General features: G+C 37.7%; 1 protein-coding gene and 1 long non-coding RNA gene across 2 annotated transcripts; one reads left to right on the plus strand and one right to left on the minus strand.

The window, feature by feature from the left end:
* Positions 1–6,534: 6,534 nt before the first annotated feature.
* LOC147635695 (uncharacterized) lies at positions 6,535–8,636 on the minus strand. The gene is made up of 2 exons (XR_015266697.1): positions 8,319–8,636; positions 6,535–8,182 (listed from the first exon to the last, which is right to left on the minus strand). It is a non-coding gene; the product is annotated as an uncharacterized LOC147635695 (long non-coding RNA).
* A 1,508-nt stretch (positions 8,637–10,144) lies between these two features.
* LOC147635696 (uncharacterized) lies at positions 10,145–15,864 on the plus strand. The gene has a single exon (XM_086803097.1). The coding sequence runs from the start codon at positions 12,384–12,386 to the stop codon at positions 14,379–14,381; it is 1,998 nt and encodes a 665-aa protein (XP_086659223.1). The 5' UTR covers positions 10,145–12,383; the 3' UTR covers positions 14,382–15,864.
* The last annotated feature ends 1,717 nt before the right edge of the window (positions 15,865–17,581 follow it).

Raw genomic sequence — 17,581 nt, forward strand, 5'->3', positions numbered from 1 at the left:
CACCCAATTGATATCAATTGACTCCAATTGGGTTTAATTGACACCCAATTGATGTCAATTAAGTCCAAATAGATACAATTAGGCTCAATTGACACCTAACTGATGTCAATTGAGTCCAATTGGATTCAATTGAGTCCAATTGGGTTAAATTGGATGCAATTAGGCTTAATTGATGTTAATTGAATTAAATTGGATGCAATTTGTCCAATTGATGTCAATTGAGTTCAATTGGATGCAATTAGGCTCAATTGACACCTAATTGATGTCAATTGAGTTCAATTCATACCCAATTATTGTTAATTATGTCCAATTGAGCTCAATTAACACCCAATTGATGTCAATTGGGCTCAATTAACATCAGTTAACACCCTTTTGAGTCCAATTGATGTCAATTGAGTCCAATTGGGTGTCAATTGATATCAATTGAGCCCAATTGATCAATTAATACCCAATTAGACTTAATTGATGTTAATTGGACTCAATTCATTCAATTTAGCATCAATTATAATCAATTGACACCCAATTGACATCAATTAGGTGTTAATTGATGTCAATTGAGCCCATGTGACATCAATTGTGTGTCAATTGAATCCAATTGATGTCAATTGAGCCCAATTGACATCAATTGTGTGTCAATTCATACACAATTAGCTTCAATTGGGCTCAATTGACATCAATTGACACCCAATTGATGTCAATTAGGCTCCATTGACACCCAATTAGACTCAATTTGGCTCAATTGACATCAATTGACACCCAATTAGACTCAATTTGACTTAATTAAGTCTAATTGGACTCAATTAGACTCAATTTGGCTCAATTGATATTAATTGACACCCAATTATACTCAATTTGACTCAATTAACACCCAATTAGACTCAATTTTACTCAATTGACATCAATTGACACCCAATTGATATGAACTGATGTGAATTGAGTTCAATTGCATCGAATTAGGCTCAATTGACATCGATTGACACCCAATTAATATCAATTGAGAGCAATTGATGTGAATTGATGTCAATTGAGCTCAATTGCATGGAATTAAGTTTAACTGACACCCAATTAATATCAATTGAGTGCAATTGAGCCCAATTCAGCTCAGTTGTAATCAATTGACACCCAATTGATGTCAGTTGCATCCAATTTGGCTCAATTGAAACCCAACTGATGTCAATTGAGTCCAATTGATGTTAATTGGCACCCAATTGATGTCAATAAGGTTCAATTGATGTTAATTGACCCCCAATTGATGTCATTTACGTCCAATTGAGCTCAATTGACATCCAAATTATCCAATTGAAGTCAATTAGACTTAATTGACTTCAATTGTGTTAATTAGATATTAATTGATATCAATTAACACCCAATTGCTATCAATTGAGTCTAATTCGGCTCAATTGACACTCAATTTACATCCAATTGGGCGGGAATTGAGCTCAATTGTATCATATTAGGCTCAATTGACATCAATTGACACACAATCGATCACACAATTGAGTGCAATTGAGCCCAATTGATATCAATTGTGATCAATTGACACCCGATTGATGTTAATTGCATCCTATTAGGCTCAATTGAGCACAATAGGATGCAATTAACACCCAATTGAGTGTCAATTGAGTGCGATTGAGCCCAATTGAGCTCAATTGATATCAATTGACACCCAATTGATGTCAACTGAGGTCAATTGAGCTTAATTGATATCAATTGACACCCAATTGATGTCAACTGAGCTCAATTGACACCCAATTGATGTCAACTGAGCTCAATTGAGCTTAATTGACATTAATTGTAATAAATTAACACCCAATTGAAGTCAATTGGGCTTAATTAATATCAATTAATATCCAATTATTATCAATTGATACCAATTCGACTCAATTGATACTTACTTTACACCCAATTTATGCAAATTGGGTGTAAATTGGGCTCAATTGCATCGAATTAGGCACAATTGACATCAATTGACACCCAATTAATATCAATTGAGTGTAAATCAAGTGTAATTGAGTCCAATTGGGCTCAATTGAGTGCAATGATGTCATGGACAATTGAGTCAATTGATGTAAGTATAGTTAGATTTAATTGGTGTGTCAATTGAACTTAAGGCCAGCAAATTATACAAAACTTTTTTTGTGCCAAGAATTTTGAACTTTTGACATCATAAATGAGTCCAGAAGGCCCAAAAATGGTAAGAATGACTGTGAACATGATTTTTTTATTTTTTATTTTTTTATTTTTTTATTTTTTTATTTTTTTATTTTTTTTATTTTTTTAATTTGTCCGCCGGGAAATGTACATTTTCCCGGCGGGATTACTGGCAGAGAAGGTTTTTGCAGGTCATAAAAAATGCCCGTGAATATACATTGTGATCACAAGAATTTTTATGTTAACAACAGGTTTTGTTAACGTGATCACGAAATTGTGAAGACGTTAATGAAATCCCTGTAGAGAACCCTAGCATGTACTTGGTTGAGTACCTTTTCATATTGTGTGTACTCTTATCTTTGTATATGGTGTGTTGAGTGTTGGGTGAAGAAGAAGAAGATTTTCAGCCTCTCACCTTGTGTGTTCTCTTTTAGGGTTTTGTGAGTGTGTGTGTGCTTGCAAGAGCTCAAGCTCTCTTCTCCCCTGCATCTTTTCACACATGATCTTAGTTCAACTATGGACCTTGCTTTAAATTCAGAACGCAAAATGTCTATATCTAGAGATTTTAGGATATAGAACAAATATTTTACAAAGTTTAATAAACCTTCTTTCCCTTTTAGTACTTTTGATAATTCCAAGATGCAAAAGGGTAAATATGTGACTAAAGTAGATGCTCGGAAGTACAACAACAACAAACCCTCAAATGGTCAACCAAAGAATTGAATCTTCAGATGCTACAAATGTCACAAGGAAGGACACCTCGTGCAAGACTGCCCCCAATAAAAAGAAGAATTCCACATCGATGGCTCAACTCAACGTTATTGAAGAAGACGACGAAGATTCTTTCAAGCAAGAGGGTAACTCTGATCTCGACTATTCTGATAAAGGTAAGTTTTCAATTCATGCTTTATTGAAAATTCAAGGAAAAATAAAAGGAAAATCAATTTCTTTATTACAAGATGATGGTAGCTCTCACGATTTCATGTCTAAAAAAGCATTGAAAGCACTTAATCTAGATACCTGGTACTCTAGTTACAAAGTCAAAGCTGCATTTCAAGGTACTAAGTATAATTGCACAAAAAACGTTAAGGATTTAGAATTACAAATGGGTTCATTAAAAGAAAAGAGAACATTCCTAGTCTTACGCTGATCATTGATTTGAGTATCGACGACTATATTTGTTCTACATATAATTTCTTACGTAAAAGTGAATGTAAGTAGGAATGGGAAAGCAAGGAAAGTGAAATCATATTTTTTTCACTGAGCTCACAAAGTCGTCATATGTTATTATAAAATGTATGTATTCAAGATTGAATGAGATGATAATATGATGCCGTAGAAGAATTAAATATTCTTATGATAAAAAAGGGATCAATTGTAAGCGCCCAAAGTGGTCGAGCCTTGAACTCTGCGCACGGATCAAAGCAAACCCATGCCCTCTTCAAAATGCAAATGCTCAAAAAGATACATGTTCCTGCTTTTTCTATAGCCTCTTCCTCCACTCTTGTATTTTTTTCCTTCATTATTTGAAAGAATAAGCAGAGGAAAGTAGAACCGATCAAAAAGAGAAAAATTTCCCTCTGGTGAGAAGAGAGAGAGAGAGAGAGAGAGAGAGAGAGAGAGAGAGAGAGAGAGAGAGATTACAGGCTAATAGTAATACTATTAGTAACCTTTGCATTTTTCCTTTTCTTAAAAAAGCTGATTTATGCCAGAGCTTAAGGCAACGACCCGAACCTTTAAATGTGTGCAATTTAGTAGCTTAAAAGCACCCTAATACAAATCTCTACTAATTTATAATGTTACAACAAGGATGAAATAAGAAGTTTCCATTTCCTCCAAGTCTTTCTCATATTTCTTAGTAATTATTCTCGTGATAATAATGTCCTTTGCTCGTGTAGATTAAGCCTTAAATACTGAAGCTACACTCATTATTTCATGTATGTTGCTCTCAACCATTTAAAATATACAATACTAGACTTTTTAAAAGAATCCTTAGTTCACTATTTACCTTAACTAAAGTGCCATTTGAACAAAATTACTCAATGTCAAATCAATGAAATTTCATTGACCATCTTAATAGCCTTTTGTAAACTCATACTAAAGAACATTGAAAAGCAAAATTGTTGTTATGAATCTATGCATGGAGTAATGGGACTTTTAATCTTTACCAACAATATTTGATTTATCATGTAAGTGTATGCTTTGTGACTTTTATGGAGCTTTTATGCTAGGTTCTATCTATTTGTTTATAGCTTTGATATCCATGTTAGCATTCTTGGTACGAAAAATAAGGCACATTACAACATTATAAATTCTAGAAAGCTAAGCCATATGTAGCTTTAAAGAAATAACTATAGGCCCACTTGATGATTAAAGGTCTCTTTCCACTCCCTTTTCACTAGGCGCTACAAGTTTGGCATCATATTAAATATCCTCATTTGATTGCATGTTCCCATGTGGTTTCTAAAGTGGTGGTGACATACGAGGTCAAGGTTTGTAAAGAAAACAAAATTGTGCTAAAATCAACACAAATTCATTTTTAAATGACTAAGTTCCCTTGAATAAAGGTGTGCCACTATGACTCCCTCTTAACAAGGGACAGGGAAAGTCTTTATTGATTTGAAATGGAAGCTTGACATTTCAAAGCCTTTTAAGCTTTGAAATGGAAGCTTGACATAGTTTTCTAGAAGTCAACTTCAAAAAAATTAAAAGGGTACATAGCTTTAAATTAGGTTCATTGATATTGGGCCCATTTCAATGACTTTTATGGCAAATTTTTGTAGGTCAAGCCTACTTGATGACATATATATTTATTCCACTGACATGCCTACTAGGAAAATAATAAAGAATATAGAATCTTTTATCATGAGGTCTTGCAATGCGCTCCAAAGTCCCTCTAATAATACACTAAAATCCGTAATTAAAGAACCTCTCTTGCATACAAATAATAATATAATTATGGTTCTAAGATGAACTCAAAGATTGTTTATGATTTAATGAGTCGAACGATAAAAATTAGAAAAGTAATGTGACTCAGTAAGTTATCAATACGCAACATGCAATTCCAACCGACCCATAAAAGATCCTTGAACTTACAACATGGCATTGTATTTCTTGGAAGTACATGGATATATTTGGGACATTTAGGATTTATAATTGAATAATGATTTACAAATTATTGCTCCCTTGAAATTGACTTAAATTCTTGTAAACATTATTTTAATTTATTCCTTTTATGTTGTGTCCTCCGAATAATGTACGATGAAGTGTTGGATCTAAGTGTTTATAGTGGTGCATGAGCCCATGGAAATGATGTGATGTGAATAAAAACATATCCCCTAGGAAAAAATGTATAAGGATTTATGAAACCACTTATCCATAATCACTTTATTTGATAAAAATATAGAAAGAACCATTCATGGTTAAAACTATATGAAATGTCAACACATTTTAGAAGCATTTTCTTATCCTTCTTAGACTTGACAATATCTCACAAAATCAGATCTAGTTCCTAGTTTGAAAATGAATGAATTCTATTAACATCAAGCCAATTACTAGACCAAGTATGATTAAAACCTATTTAAAAGTGAGCCTTGAGAATGGTATACATAGACTAATTTATGAATTTGAAATCCGTGATGAAACACTTGTATATAACTCCTCACATAACCTAGTGTGTAGTGTAATTTTCCTAGTCGAAATTCGGAAATCTCAGTCAGAATTCCACGTTGCTTTTAATTTTAAGAGATGAAATTTGTACATTTTAGTTATAAATCCCGGCATTTGTATGATTTTTGTGATTTTCAAGTCTAAATCTCGGTTAGCCCTAAGCATTGACCTTGATTTTAAGGCTTGAAAAAAAAAACATTTGTTTCGAGCACTGCTTGTGTAATGTCAAGAAAAAAAGGCCCTTTGGTGTAACTAGTGGGGACCCACTGCTGCCCATAGCAGTCTACCCCCCTTTGTACATGCATGCCACATGGCAAAATAAGACGGCGACAAAAAGCAACACGTGGGTGAATGTTGTGGCGAGGGCAAGAATAGTGAAAATAATAGCATGCGGAGATTTTCAAGGCTCGAATTTAGAAAAATCGGTTGAGCCTGAAGTTCATGATCCCTTTTTAGGGTGGTTAGAAAAAAAAAAGTTAATTTGTGAGAGTGCACTTGTACAATAGCCAGTCATAGATGTATCCTATTATGGGCATTCACTATACATTTACCCTATTGACTATACATCTACCCTATTATTCACATTCTCTATAGTGAAGAGAACATTTATTACTTGCCGAGAAAAAGTGATATCATAGGTGATGTAAGGGAGCGCCTTGGAGAGGAAATTGCAATGATTGTGTGGAAGCCCTTTGGAACATAAACTAAACATGGCAAGTCTAACGTCAAAGCATGGTCGTTCTCTGATTTCTGGAAGTTTCGAGATGCTGTGCATCTTTAAACCTCAACCTCCGTTTGCGTGTGGAAAGATAAATTCGCAGGACCAATCTTCTCCCTCACAACAAGACTAGGCCTCTGAGCGCGTAGGCTCTTGACATTAAGAAAAATGTTCAGCGTAAGAGACGTGTATCCTTTGTATTGTATTTTGCGTCTGTGTGCGTGTGTACTGTGAGACAGAGAGAGAGGAGCTCTGTGAGAGAGAGAGAGAGAGAGAGAGGGTCCGGGAGAGCTCTTTACTTTCTAAACGAGTTTTTACTCTGCTATACTGTGTGTTTATGTGTGTGAGGGAGAGGGGCAGGCCGGAATGCGTTCCCTTCTGATTCTTCGGGAGGCTCGGAGCGCATCGAGATGCTCTTCACGACATCATGTCTCTTCATGAGGAGGCATGCCTCTTCCTACTCCAACGGGATTGAGAAACTCAGCAGTCAATTAGTCGAGGTCTTACAATCGGCGTGGTTACCCATCTCCACGACTTCATTGTGGCGCTGACTGCGACCAGCGATGCCATCGAGCAGGGGCCGGATGGAATACGTGTAATATGTGTGTAAGTGTGTAAGTGTGCGTGTTAACACTTATATATATATATATATGTGTGTGTGCGCGCGTGTTTTTTTTAAACTAATATGTGTGTAAGTGTGCGTGTTTTTTTAATACTAATATGTGTGTAAGTGTGCGTGTTAACACTTATCTATATATATATATATATGTGCGCGCGCGCGCGCATGTGTGTAATTGATATATTAAATGATATATGTTGCAACACATGTCATTAATTAACATATATATGTATTAACTAACATATGTGTATGTTAATATATATATGTGTATGTGTGTTAATTAAAATATTAATTAATCAAACTAAAAATTAACACATTGTAAATAATTTATGTGTGTGTGTGAATTAACATGTATAAATATATGTGCATATGCATGTGTATGTGGGTTAATTATGCATATGTGTATGTGTATAAAAATATGTGCATATGCATATGTGTATATGTGTGGGTTAATTAACTAGTTAATAATCAATATATGTACATGTGTATGTGTGTGTGTTAATTAACTAGTTAATAGGAATAATGAATATATTAATCAAATATCATTTAAAAATAATATGAAATATTGCATGACGATGTTTTGAATTCAATATTATTGTAACAAACAACAACGCGCTTACTTGGTCGAGGTTTTATAGGAAGCTAGGCAGATAGTTATAGTTGTTCTGTCGGGTGCCTACAACCACCCACGACCACGATACTAGGGTTGATCGTACAGCTCACATAGGCTTGCATTAGGCAAGCTCGTATTGTTGTTATAGCTAGCTAGGTGGCGCAAGGCAAGAAGACATAGAGTGAGGTATTCAATCTACAGAATAACCAATGAGCTAGGAAGTTGTTGAGGAACAAAATGCTAGCAAGATGAGCTTGGTATCCTATAGCCACAATGTAATTCTCTAGGGCACAAAGTAGATACGTATTGTTTATAAAAATTAAAAAAAAAATTTGTAACAGATTTTAGATATGCCTCATGCACACACATTCTATTGCATACCCATACATAGATTATATGTTTACTCTTGTACCTAAACGGATGTGCCATGCATAGACGTACTAGTACCCATACATAGATTATATGTTTACTCTTGTACCTAAACGGATGTGCCATGCATAGTCGTACTATTGCATACCCATACATAGATTATATGTTTACTCTTGCACCTAAACGGATGTGCCATGCATAGACGTACTACTACATACGTATGCATACATTATAAATATTCAATTAATCTTATGTGGTGGAGCCAAAGTAGCAACCAAACATATTGTAATATGTTATCTTATGGACTAAATATATTGTAGATATAGGGTAGTGGGAAAGTAACAACCAATCCTGAATGCATACAAAAAAGGTCATTTGCTGCCACAATGTGTAATGTGAAATCCTATGGCTAACTTGCAAATGCACTAGAAGGTTTCAACAAGGTTCTAGTTGAGATATTACAAAAAAGGTCATTTGTTGCTACAATGTGTAATGTGAAATCCTATGGTTAGATTGCAAATGCACTAGAAGGTTTCAACACGGTTCTAGTTGAGATATAGCCTCATGGAGTTGATTGTAAAAGACAAAAAGGTTCTATTTTGAGATGTAACATTGAAGGGGAATACAAGTGTCCTTTATTTCATTAGCAAGAAGAAAGTATCAAAGCATCTAGTGATGTAAGTGTAATGGATAAGTGCAATATACCATACATGAGCAAAGGCTAAGGGATTAATCCTACGTTGAGGACCACTCTCCTTTCATGAGGCCTTATGCTAATCATTGATTTGAGTATCGACGACTATATTTGTTTTATATATAATTTCTTACATGAAAGTGAATGTAAGTAGGAAAGGGAAAGCGAGGAAGTGAAATCGTATTTTTTTCACTAAGCTTACAAACTCATATGTTATTATAAAATGTATGTATTCAAGATCGAATGAGATGATGATATGGTGCCGTAGAAGAATTAAATATTCTTATGATATCAATTGTAAGCGCCCAAAGCGCACGGATCAAAGCAAACCCATGCCCTCTTCAAATGTGAATGGTCAAAAAGATATGTGTTCCTGCTTTTTCTATAGCCTCTTCCTCTACTCTTGTTTTTCTTTCCTTCATTATTTGAAAGAATAAGCAAGGGAAAATTTCCCTCTGGTTCCAGGCCTGGGGGAAAAGACGCAGACACACAGAGAATGCGCGCGCGAGAGATATTACAGGCTAATAGTAGACACACAGAGAGATATGCCAGAGCTTAGGGCAACAACTTCAACCTTTAAATGTGTGCAATATAGTAGCTTAAAAGCACCCTAATACAAATCTCTACTAATTTATAATGTCACAACAAGGAATAGCTCCATGAAATAAGAAGTTTACATTTCCTCCAACTCTATTTCATAGTAATTATTCTCGTGATAATAATGTCCTTGCTTAATACTGAAGCTACACTCATTATTTCATGTATGTTTCCCTCAATCATTCAAAATATACAATACTAGAGTTTTTAAAAGAACCCTAAGTTTACTATTTACCTTAACTGAAGTGCCATCTGAACAAAATTACTCAATGTCAGACCAATGAAATTTCATTGACCATCTTAATAACCTTTTGTAAACTCATACTAAAGAACACTGAAAAGAAATATTGTTGTTTTTATGAATCTATGCATGGAGTAATGGGACTTTTAATCTTTACCAACAACATTTGATTTTATCATGTAAGTGTATGCTTTGCGACTTTTATGGAGCTTTTATGCTAGGTTCTGTCTTTTTGTTTATAGCTTTGATATCCATGTTAGCATTCATGGTAGTACAAAAAATAAGGCACATTACAACATTTTAAATTCTAGAAAGGTGAGCCATATGTACCTTTAAAGAAATAACCATAGGTCCACTTGATGATTAAAGGCCTATTTCCATTCCCTTTTCACTAGGCTACAAGTTTGGCATCACATTAAATATCCTCATTTGATTGCATGTTCCCATGTTGGTTTCTAAAGTGGTGGTGACATAGAGGTCAAGGTTTCTAAAGAAAACAAAGCTGCACTAAAATCAACACAATTTCATTATTTCCCTTGAATAAAAGGTGTGCCACCATGACTCCCTCTTAACAAGGGACAAGGAAAGCCTCGCAAGCTTTGAAATGGAACCTTGACATAACGTTCAAGAAGTCAACTTCAAAAAAATGAAAACCGTACATAGCTGTAAATTAGGTCCATTGATATTGGGCCCATTTCAATGACTTTTATCGCAAATTTTTGTGGGTCAAGCCTACTTGATGACATATATATTTATCTCACCGACATGCCTACTAGGAAAAAAATAAAGAATATAGAATCTTTTATTAGAGGTCTTGCAATGTGATCCCAAGCCCCCTAATAATACACTAAAATCAGCAATTAAAGAACCTCTCTTACACATGCAAATAATAATATAATTCTTGTTCTGAGATGAACTCAAAGATTGTTTATGACTTCATGAATTGAACGATAAAAAATAGAAAAAGTGATTTGACTTAGTAAGTTATCAATACACAACATACAATTCCAACCGACCCATAAATGATCCTTGAACTTACAACATGGCATGGTATTTCTTGGAAGTACATGGATATATTTGCGACATTGAGGATTTATAATTGAATAATGATTTAAAAATTATTTCTCCCTTGAAATTAACTTAAATTCTTGTAAACATTATTTTAATTTATTCCTTTTATGTTGTGCCCTCCAAATGTACGATGAAGTGTTGCATCTAAGTGCTTATAGTGGTGCCTGAGCCCATGGAATGATGTGATGTGAATAAAAATATATCCCCTAGGAAAGAATGTATAAGGATTTTTGAAACCACTATCCATAATCACTTTATTATTTGATAAAAATATAGAAAGAACCATTCATGGTTAAAACTATATGTCAACACATTTTAGAAGCATTTTCTTATCCTTCTTAGACTTGACAATATCTCACAAAATCAAATCTAGTTCCTAGTTTGAAAGTGAATGAATCCTACTAACATAAAGCCAATTACTAGACCAAGTATGATTAAAACCTTTTTAAAAGTGAGCCTTGAGAATGGTATACATAGACTAATTTATGAATTTGAAATCCGTGATGAAACACTTGGATATACTCCACACATAACCTAGTTTGTAGTGTATTTTTCCCACTTGAAAATCAGAAATCTCGATTAGAAATCCATGTTGCTTTTAATTGTAAGAGATGAAATTTGTATATTTTAGTTATAAATCCCGACAGTTGTATGATTTTTTACAATTTTCAAGTCTAAATCCCGGTTAGCCTTAGCATTGCCTTTAATTTTAAGGGTTGAAAAAAGCATTTGTTTCGAGCACTGTGTGTGTCTTTGTCAGGAAAAAAATGTCCTTTGGTGTAACTAGTGGAGACCTACTCTACTGCCACAGCAGTCTATCCCCCCTTGTACACACAGGCCACACGGCAAAATAAGATGGCCACAGAAAGCGACACATGGGTGAATGTTGTGGCGAGGGCAAGAATAGTGAAAATAATAGCATGTAGAGATTTTCGAGGCTCAAACTTAGAAAAATCGGTTGAGCTTGAAGGTCATGATCCCTTTTTAGGGTGGTTAGAAAAAAAAAAGTTAATTTGTGAGAGTGCACTTGTACAATAGCCGGTCATAGATGTATCCTATTATGGACATTCACTATACATTTACCCTATTATGCACATTGACTATACATCTACCCTATTATTCACATTCTCTATAGTGAAGAGAACATTTATTCCTTGCCGAGAAAAAGTGAGAGGAAATTGCAATGATTGTGTGGAAGCCCTTTGGAAGATAAACTAAACATGGCCCTGTGCCAAGAGGGGTTTCACTTTACAAGTCTAACGTCAAAGCATGGTCGTTCTCTAAGTTCTGGAAGCTTCGAGATGCCGTGCATCTTTCAACCTCAACCTCCATGTGCATGTGGAAAGATCAATTTTCTGGACCAGTCTTCTCCCACAACAAGACTCGGCCTCTGAGCGCGTAGGCTCTTGACATTAAGAAAAATGTAGAGCGTAAGAGACGTGTATCCTTTGTAGTGTATTTTGCGTCTGTGTGCGTGTGTACTGTGAGACAGATCAGAGAAGGGCCGGGAGAGCTCTGTGTGAGAGAGAGAGAGAGGGGCCGGGAGAGCTCTTTACTTTCCAAACGAGTTTTTACTCTGTTATACTGTGTGTTTATGTGTGTGTGAGAGAGAGAGAGAGAGAGAGAGAGGGGCAGGCCGGAATGCGTTCCCTTCTGATTCTTCGGGAGGCCCGCAGCACCTCGGAGCGCATCGAGAAGCTCTTCACGTCATCATGTCTGGCCGGAGGCTGGCTTCATGAGGAGGCATGCCGAGCCCTCGCCTCTTCCTACTCCAACGGGATCGAGAAACTCAGCAGTCAATTAGCAGAGGTCTTACAATCGGCGTCTACAGAGGAACATGAGTTCTTGAACGGGTTAAGGTGGGCTGTGGCGAAGCTGGCACTGGTCATGAAAGAAGGAGAAGCCTTTGTGATGGCTTGTAGATGCGAGAGGATGGATGATGGCTCGTGGATGCGCAAGGCGTTGGCCCAAGGGCTTTCCACCGACGCCGTGGATACTCATCTCCACGACTTCATTGTGGCGCTGACTGCGACCAGCGATGCCATCGAGGAGGGGGGGGATGGTTGGAGGCGCAAGTCAAGGGCGCACGAGCTAGATCTGCAGTATCAGAAGCCAGACATCTTCTGGAGAGAGGCGAGAGAAGTCAACGTAGCGGGACGGTTGCTGATCCCTGGTGAGCAGCTTGATGCGCAGAGACGCCAGGATTTGCAGCAACTGAGGCTCCGTGTCACTAGTGGGATTGATGCAGATAATCATGGGTTGCCCAACCAGCCAGTGCAAGGTGTTGCAAAGCTTCTGCAAGCGAGGCTTGCAGATCAGGACCGCATTGGAGAGGGGAAAATTGGCCATCACCTCGCACTTCCACCTGGGGTGTTCGCCGGTTGGGAGGGTGTGCGCAAGATTGAGTCCATTTCGGAGAGAGAATCTTGTACTGTGCATAAGGTGCAGTGGAAGCCGCTCGGTGAGGACACACAATTTGCCTTGAAAGAGTATCGAAGGTCCAGCAGAGAGTGTTTTGAGCTAGAAGCACAGATCCATCTAAGGCTTCACCATCCCAATGTGATCCACTGCATCTGCTTGCTCGAGGAACAAAACAAGTGCGGATTGCTCATGGAACTAATGGACGAAACTCTAGAAGAGTTTCTGGAGAAGAGACATGGAGCTTTGAGCTTGGCAGAGAAGGTGGGGATCATGCTGAATATAGCGAAAGGCATGGAGTATGTACATGGCAAAGGGGTTATCCATCGCGACCTCGAATCCGAAAATGTGCTGGTGAAGCAATCCCCAGGAGGAGCAATTATGGTGAAGATTGCAGATTTCAATGCTGCCAAGGGCGCGGCCATGAAAGCAGACACTTCGAGCTACAGAACTCTAGTTCGGATGGGCACATCGGTCTTCAGAGCACCGGAGGTTCTTGAAGCAGATGAGGAGATCAATCCCAAGTACACGACATCAGCGGACGTCTACAGCTTCGCCATGGTCTGCTTCCACATTGTTACAGGGAAGGAGCCTTTTAATGAGTTCCCGCGAGGATCTCTACCTTGGAAGAAGATCCGCGTCGACGGCGCAAGACCAGACATCTCTCAATTGGCTGACGGTTCCTGCCCTCCCTATCTGAAGCACTGTATCGAGGCATGGTGGGATAGAGATCCACAACGGAGGCCCGACTTCGGAGAGATCTGCAGAGTTCTCAGACATCTGTATGGAACCCTGGTAAGGTGCAGCGACCCTCTCACCGAGCTACCTTTCATGAGACGGGACAAGGCAGAATGGGAAGCCGCTCGAAAGACTGTGCAAGAAAGCATCAGAAAGTGGGAGGAAAGACGGCAAAAGCAGGATTGGAAAGGGAAAGGCCACGCTTCTCAATACAGCAGGGTGAACGAGATCCCATATGAGATGTATGTGATAAGGATGATTCTGGAGTCCGCAGAACCACAACCGATAATCTCCACTGCAGAACCACAAAATATCCCCACTGTGATCAATAAGCAGCCTTCCAAGAGAGTTCATTCATCGCCCCAAGAAATCAATCACGACATTAGCCAGAGTGACACAGGACCCGGTCGCCTTTTGTCATGCCTCAGCGGCTTGTGCTGCTCCAAAGGCGTGACGATAAGCAACAATGAGGCATTTCACTAATGTTCTACTGTGCTTTTACCAAGGCTTCTCGCACGTAGTTTATTAACGTAAGGTTCCACCATGTGCCATAAGGCTTACATACAAAAAAGAAGAAGTTCATCATAGATATATATAACCTATACCGTTGTCAGGAAATTCCCCTTTCTATCTGTATTATTGGCTTTTATCCCACCATGTTACATCCTTTGTTATAAGTTGCAGTTTGGGTAGTAAGCTCCAATGTACTCGCTTAGGGCATGTGAACGTGTGAACATGGGTGGTCCACTTGGGCGTGTAAACATGGATGCCGCACCTTCCTTGGACATGTGCTAGGATGACACGTGTCCAATATGTGAGAAAAAAAGGGAGAAAAGTGTCGAAGTTGTCCCCTTTGGAGTAGATTTTGGTCCCTTCTTCCTAGAGTTTCCCTGGTCACGGTTGCTCCACCTCATGTGCCTCCTATAATTCCTTTTAATTGTGGCTCTGCACCTTGCAATCTTGTGGCTCGTGGAATAAACCCTGCGTTGATCACTCCATCACACATGTTCAACCTTCGACCTATGACGCTTGGAAGCTAGTGTTGTCTTCGCTTGACATGAGGAATTACGACTTTTGCACAATCGGTTCTACCTCTAGATAACATCATACATAGGTCTTGCATCCAAGATTGTAGCAAATAGTATCAAATGTAATGAAGTAGATTTGGTATGCATATGCACATGGGGGATGGGGCCTAGGCACTTGGGCTTAGGGTTATTTACATGTAATTAGTTTTGGGGGCATTGGGCTATATTAGGCATAGGGCTTATGGGCATTGTACCTTTTTGATCATATTTTACTCTATAGACATCTATGTCTTCTTGGAGCTCATGCCCAAGCTTCCATGGTGACCTTCACCCATGTATTGGAAATGATGTCACATGTTCTTGACTCCACATTAACAGGTCATCTCCTTCCGCCTTTCTTTCATTGGTATCAGAGCTCATGCGTTTGATTCATTTCTAGAAATTTCTTGAGTTTTCTTGATCAAGAAGATGACTACGGTGATCTTGAATGGTAAAAGCCCCTTTTCTATGGTTAAATCCTAAAGCTTTTGGGCTATGGGTTTACTGGGGACCAAAATTTGGGGGAGTTGCATCAAACTTTTAAATTTGCAGGACCAAATTTGGGGAAAAGTCACTAATCTTGATTAGTTTGTTAATCAAAACGTTTTCTTTTTCTCCCTCTTCTTTACTTGACTTTTGAGAGCTATGGAGCCTCCATTGTAGAGATATAATTGCGGTGATGTGTATATGTGAGAAAGCACCCTAGAGGTGTAAGATATTATGGTGAGATAAGAATGCAACATGTAATATTGTATGGTGTGTGAGTGTGGACCAAAAAAGTGAAAAAGGGAGTGCCACATGGATGATGATGTGTAAAGTGGAATAAGTCTAGAAAGCTTACATCATTGTATGGTTCATTGTGAATGCAATAGAAGAAAAGAGTTGTGTTGAGTGTGCAATCTCTCTCTCTCTCTCTCTCTCTCTCTCTCATGGAGTTTGTAGTGTGGTATAATCCACCTTAAGTTTTTTGCTTAATCTTATATTTATTACCATGATCAATCCCATTTTAGGATTGTTAACATCCATCATGGACTTTAACATTGTCATAGCTTAGGATTTTGTTAAGGCATGGTATGGGCTTCACAAAGAACTTCTCAATAGGCAATTTCATGTGTGATTTTTGTCCATGAGGTTGCAGACACCGCTGATGCCTTCTTCGTGGAGTGTTCTGGAGCTCAAGACTCAATTTGGCCACTCCAATGACTAGCAAGTCTTTCCTCATGAGTAAGCTTCACAATGGTATCTTTCCTTGACTAATTTCTACGCGTTTTGACCCGTGAGGTTGCCATCATTTTTTTTCTACATTTTTAATGGTGTGGGAAGCTCAAGATTCACACATTGGTTAATATCACAATGTTGCTTCACACATTGATTGACATCACAATGTTGCAAGATTTTACCTATTTCTTGATTTCATGGTTCATAAATTAGGATTTTCACCAAGAAACCTTAATTTCTCACCATTGGCCATTAAGACATGATATTGGGAGTGCATAAACATCATTTGATCAATTAATGATGTCATTATGCTAGCCATTTCATCACATTAGCCATTGAATCAAGTTTAGCTCTCAAGGTTGGGAAAAGTTTTGTCAAGAATCAATCATTCCTACTCTCTTGAGGAATATTGTGATTGATTTCATGCATTTGGAAACTCTATTGCTTTGTCACTTGTCAATGGATGCTTCACATGCTTGATTGCATATAAATAGCATATCTTATGTGCTAAATCTTTGCAAGGTCATATGTTATGAGAAGCATTGAAGGGCATTATTGGTGTTAAACAAGGCAAGGGTGTTGAACAATTGATTCTAATTGCTTTTGGATGCTATTTTGGATGTATTGAGATCATTGGATGAGGATGAGTATATATGCTTGAGTATATGAACACTTGTAGAGCATGAGTATATATGCTTGAGTATTATATGAACACTTGTAAGTGCATGAGTCATGCTTAAAATCAAATTGTAAGTGATCTCAACTATTTATTTGAGATTCAATCACTCTCCACATCACATTGTACTACACTTTTCATTTCTAGTCACTAGTGATGTGTGAGGGTACCCCAGTAGAGGAGATATCGCCAAGGGCGCATGGCTTGAACTCCCCGTGTCATGAGTGTCATGGTAAAGCAGTATAGTGAGGGATTAGGTACTCGGTGAGAAAGACATGGTCTAAACCCTTGCTCTTGGATTTCAAACTTGAGTAAGGGGGTTTGAAGAGCTTGGCTAGGATATCGGCAAGCTCAACGTGCTACATGGAATTGATCGTCAACAAGTGGCAATACTTCAATTGGCAAATGCAAACGCAAAGATTGGCAATGGGCATATGCATGGTTTTACATTGAGAATTGCAAAGAGTTGGAAAATTTTGGACAATGGTTGGATGCAATTTAAATGGGAATTGGATGGTCCATGTTGCTATGCTTTTGGTTAGTACATGATTTGATGATTAGATTCATTGAGATTTGGCACTCTAAATATAAAGGAGGTTATGTCAAAATTTTGACAATTTTGGCAATTTCTATAGCTACACAAATCATCAATTCAGTCTCAAACCATTGGGGCTATTTTGAAGTGGTTTGCATAGCTTGATAGTACTATCCAAGATCTACAT

Source organism: Cibotium barometz, chromosome 9 (genome assembly GCF_041138505.1).
Source record: "Cibotium barometz isolate CiBa-2024 chromosome 9, ASM4113850v1, whole genome shotgun sequence".
NCBI classification, from domain to species: domain Eukaryota; kingdom Viridiplantae; phylum Streptophyta; class Polypodiopsida; order Cyatheales; family Cibotiaceae; genus Cibotium; species Cibotium barometz.

What these genes read in the sequence shown, in the direction of transcription:
- LOC147635696 (XM_086803097.1), top strand. Translation starts at nt 12,384, where the DNA reads ATGCGTTCCCTTCTGATTCTTCGGGAGGCCCGCAGCACCTCGGAGCGC.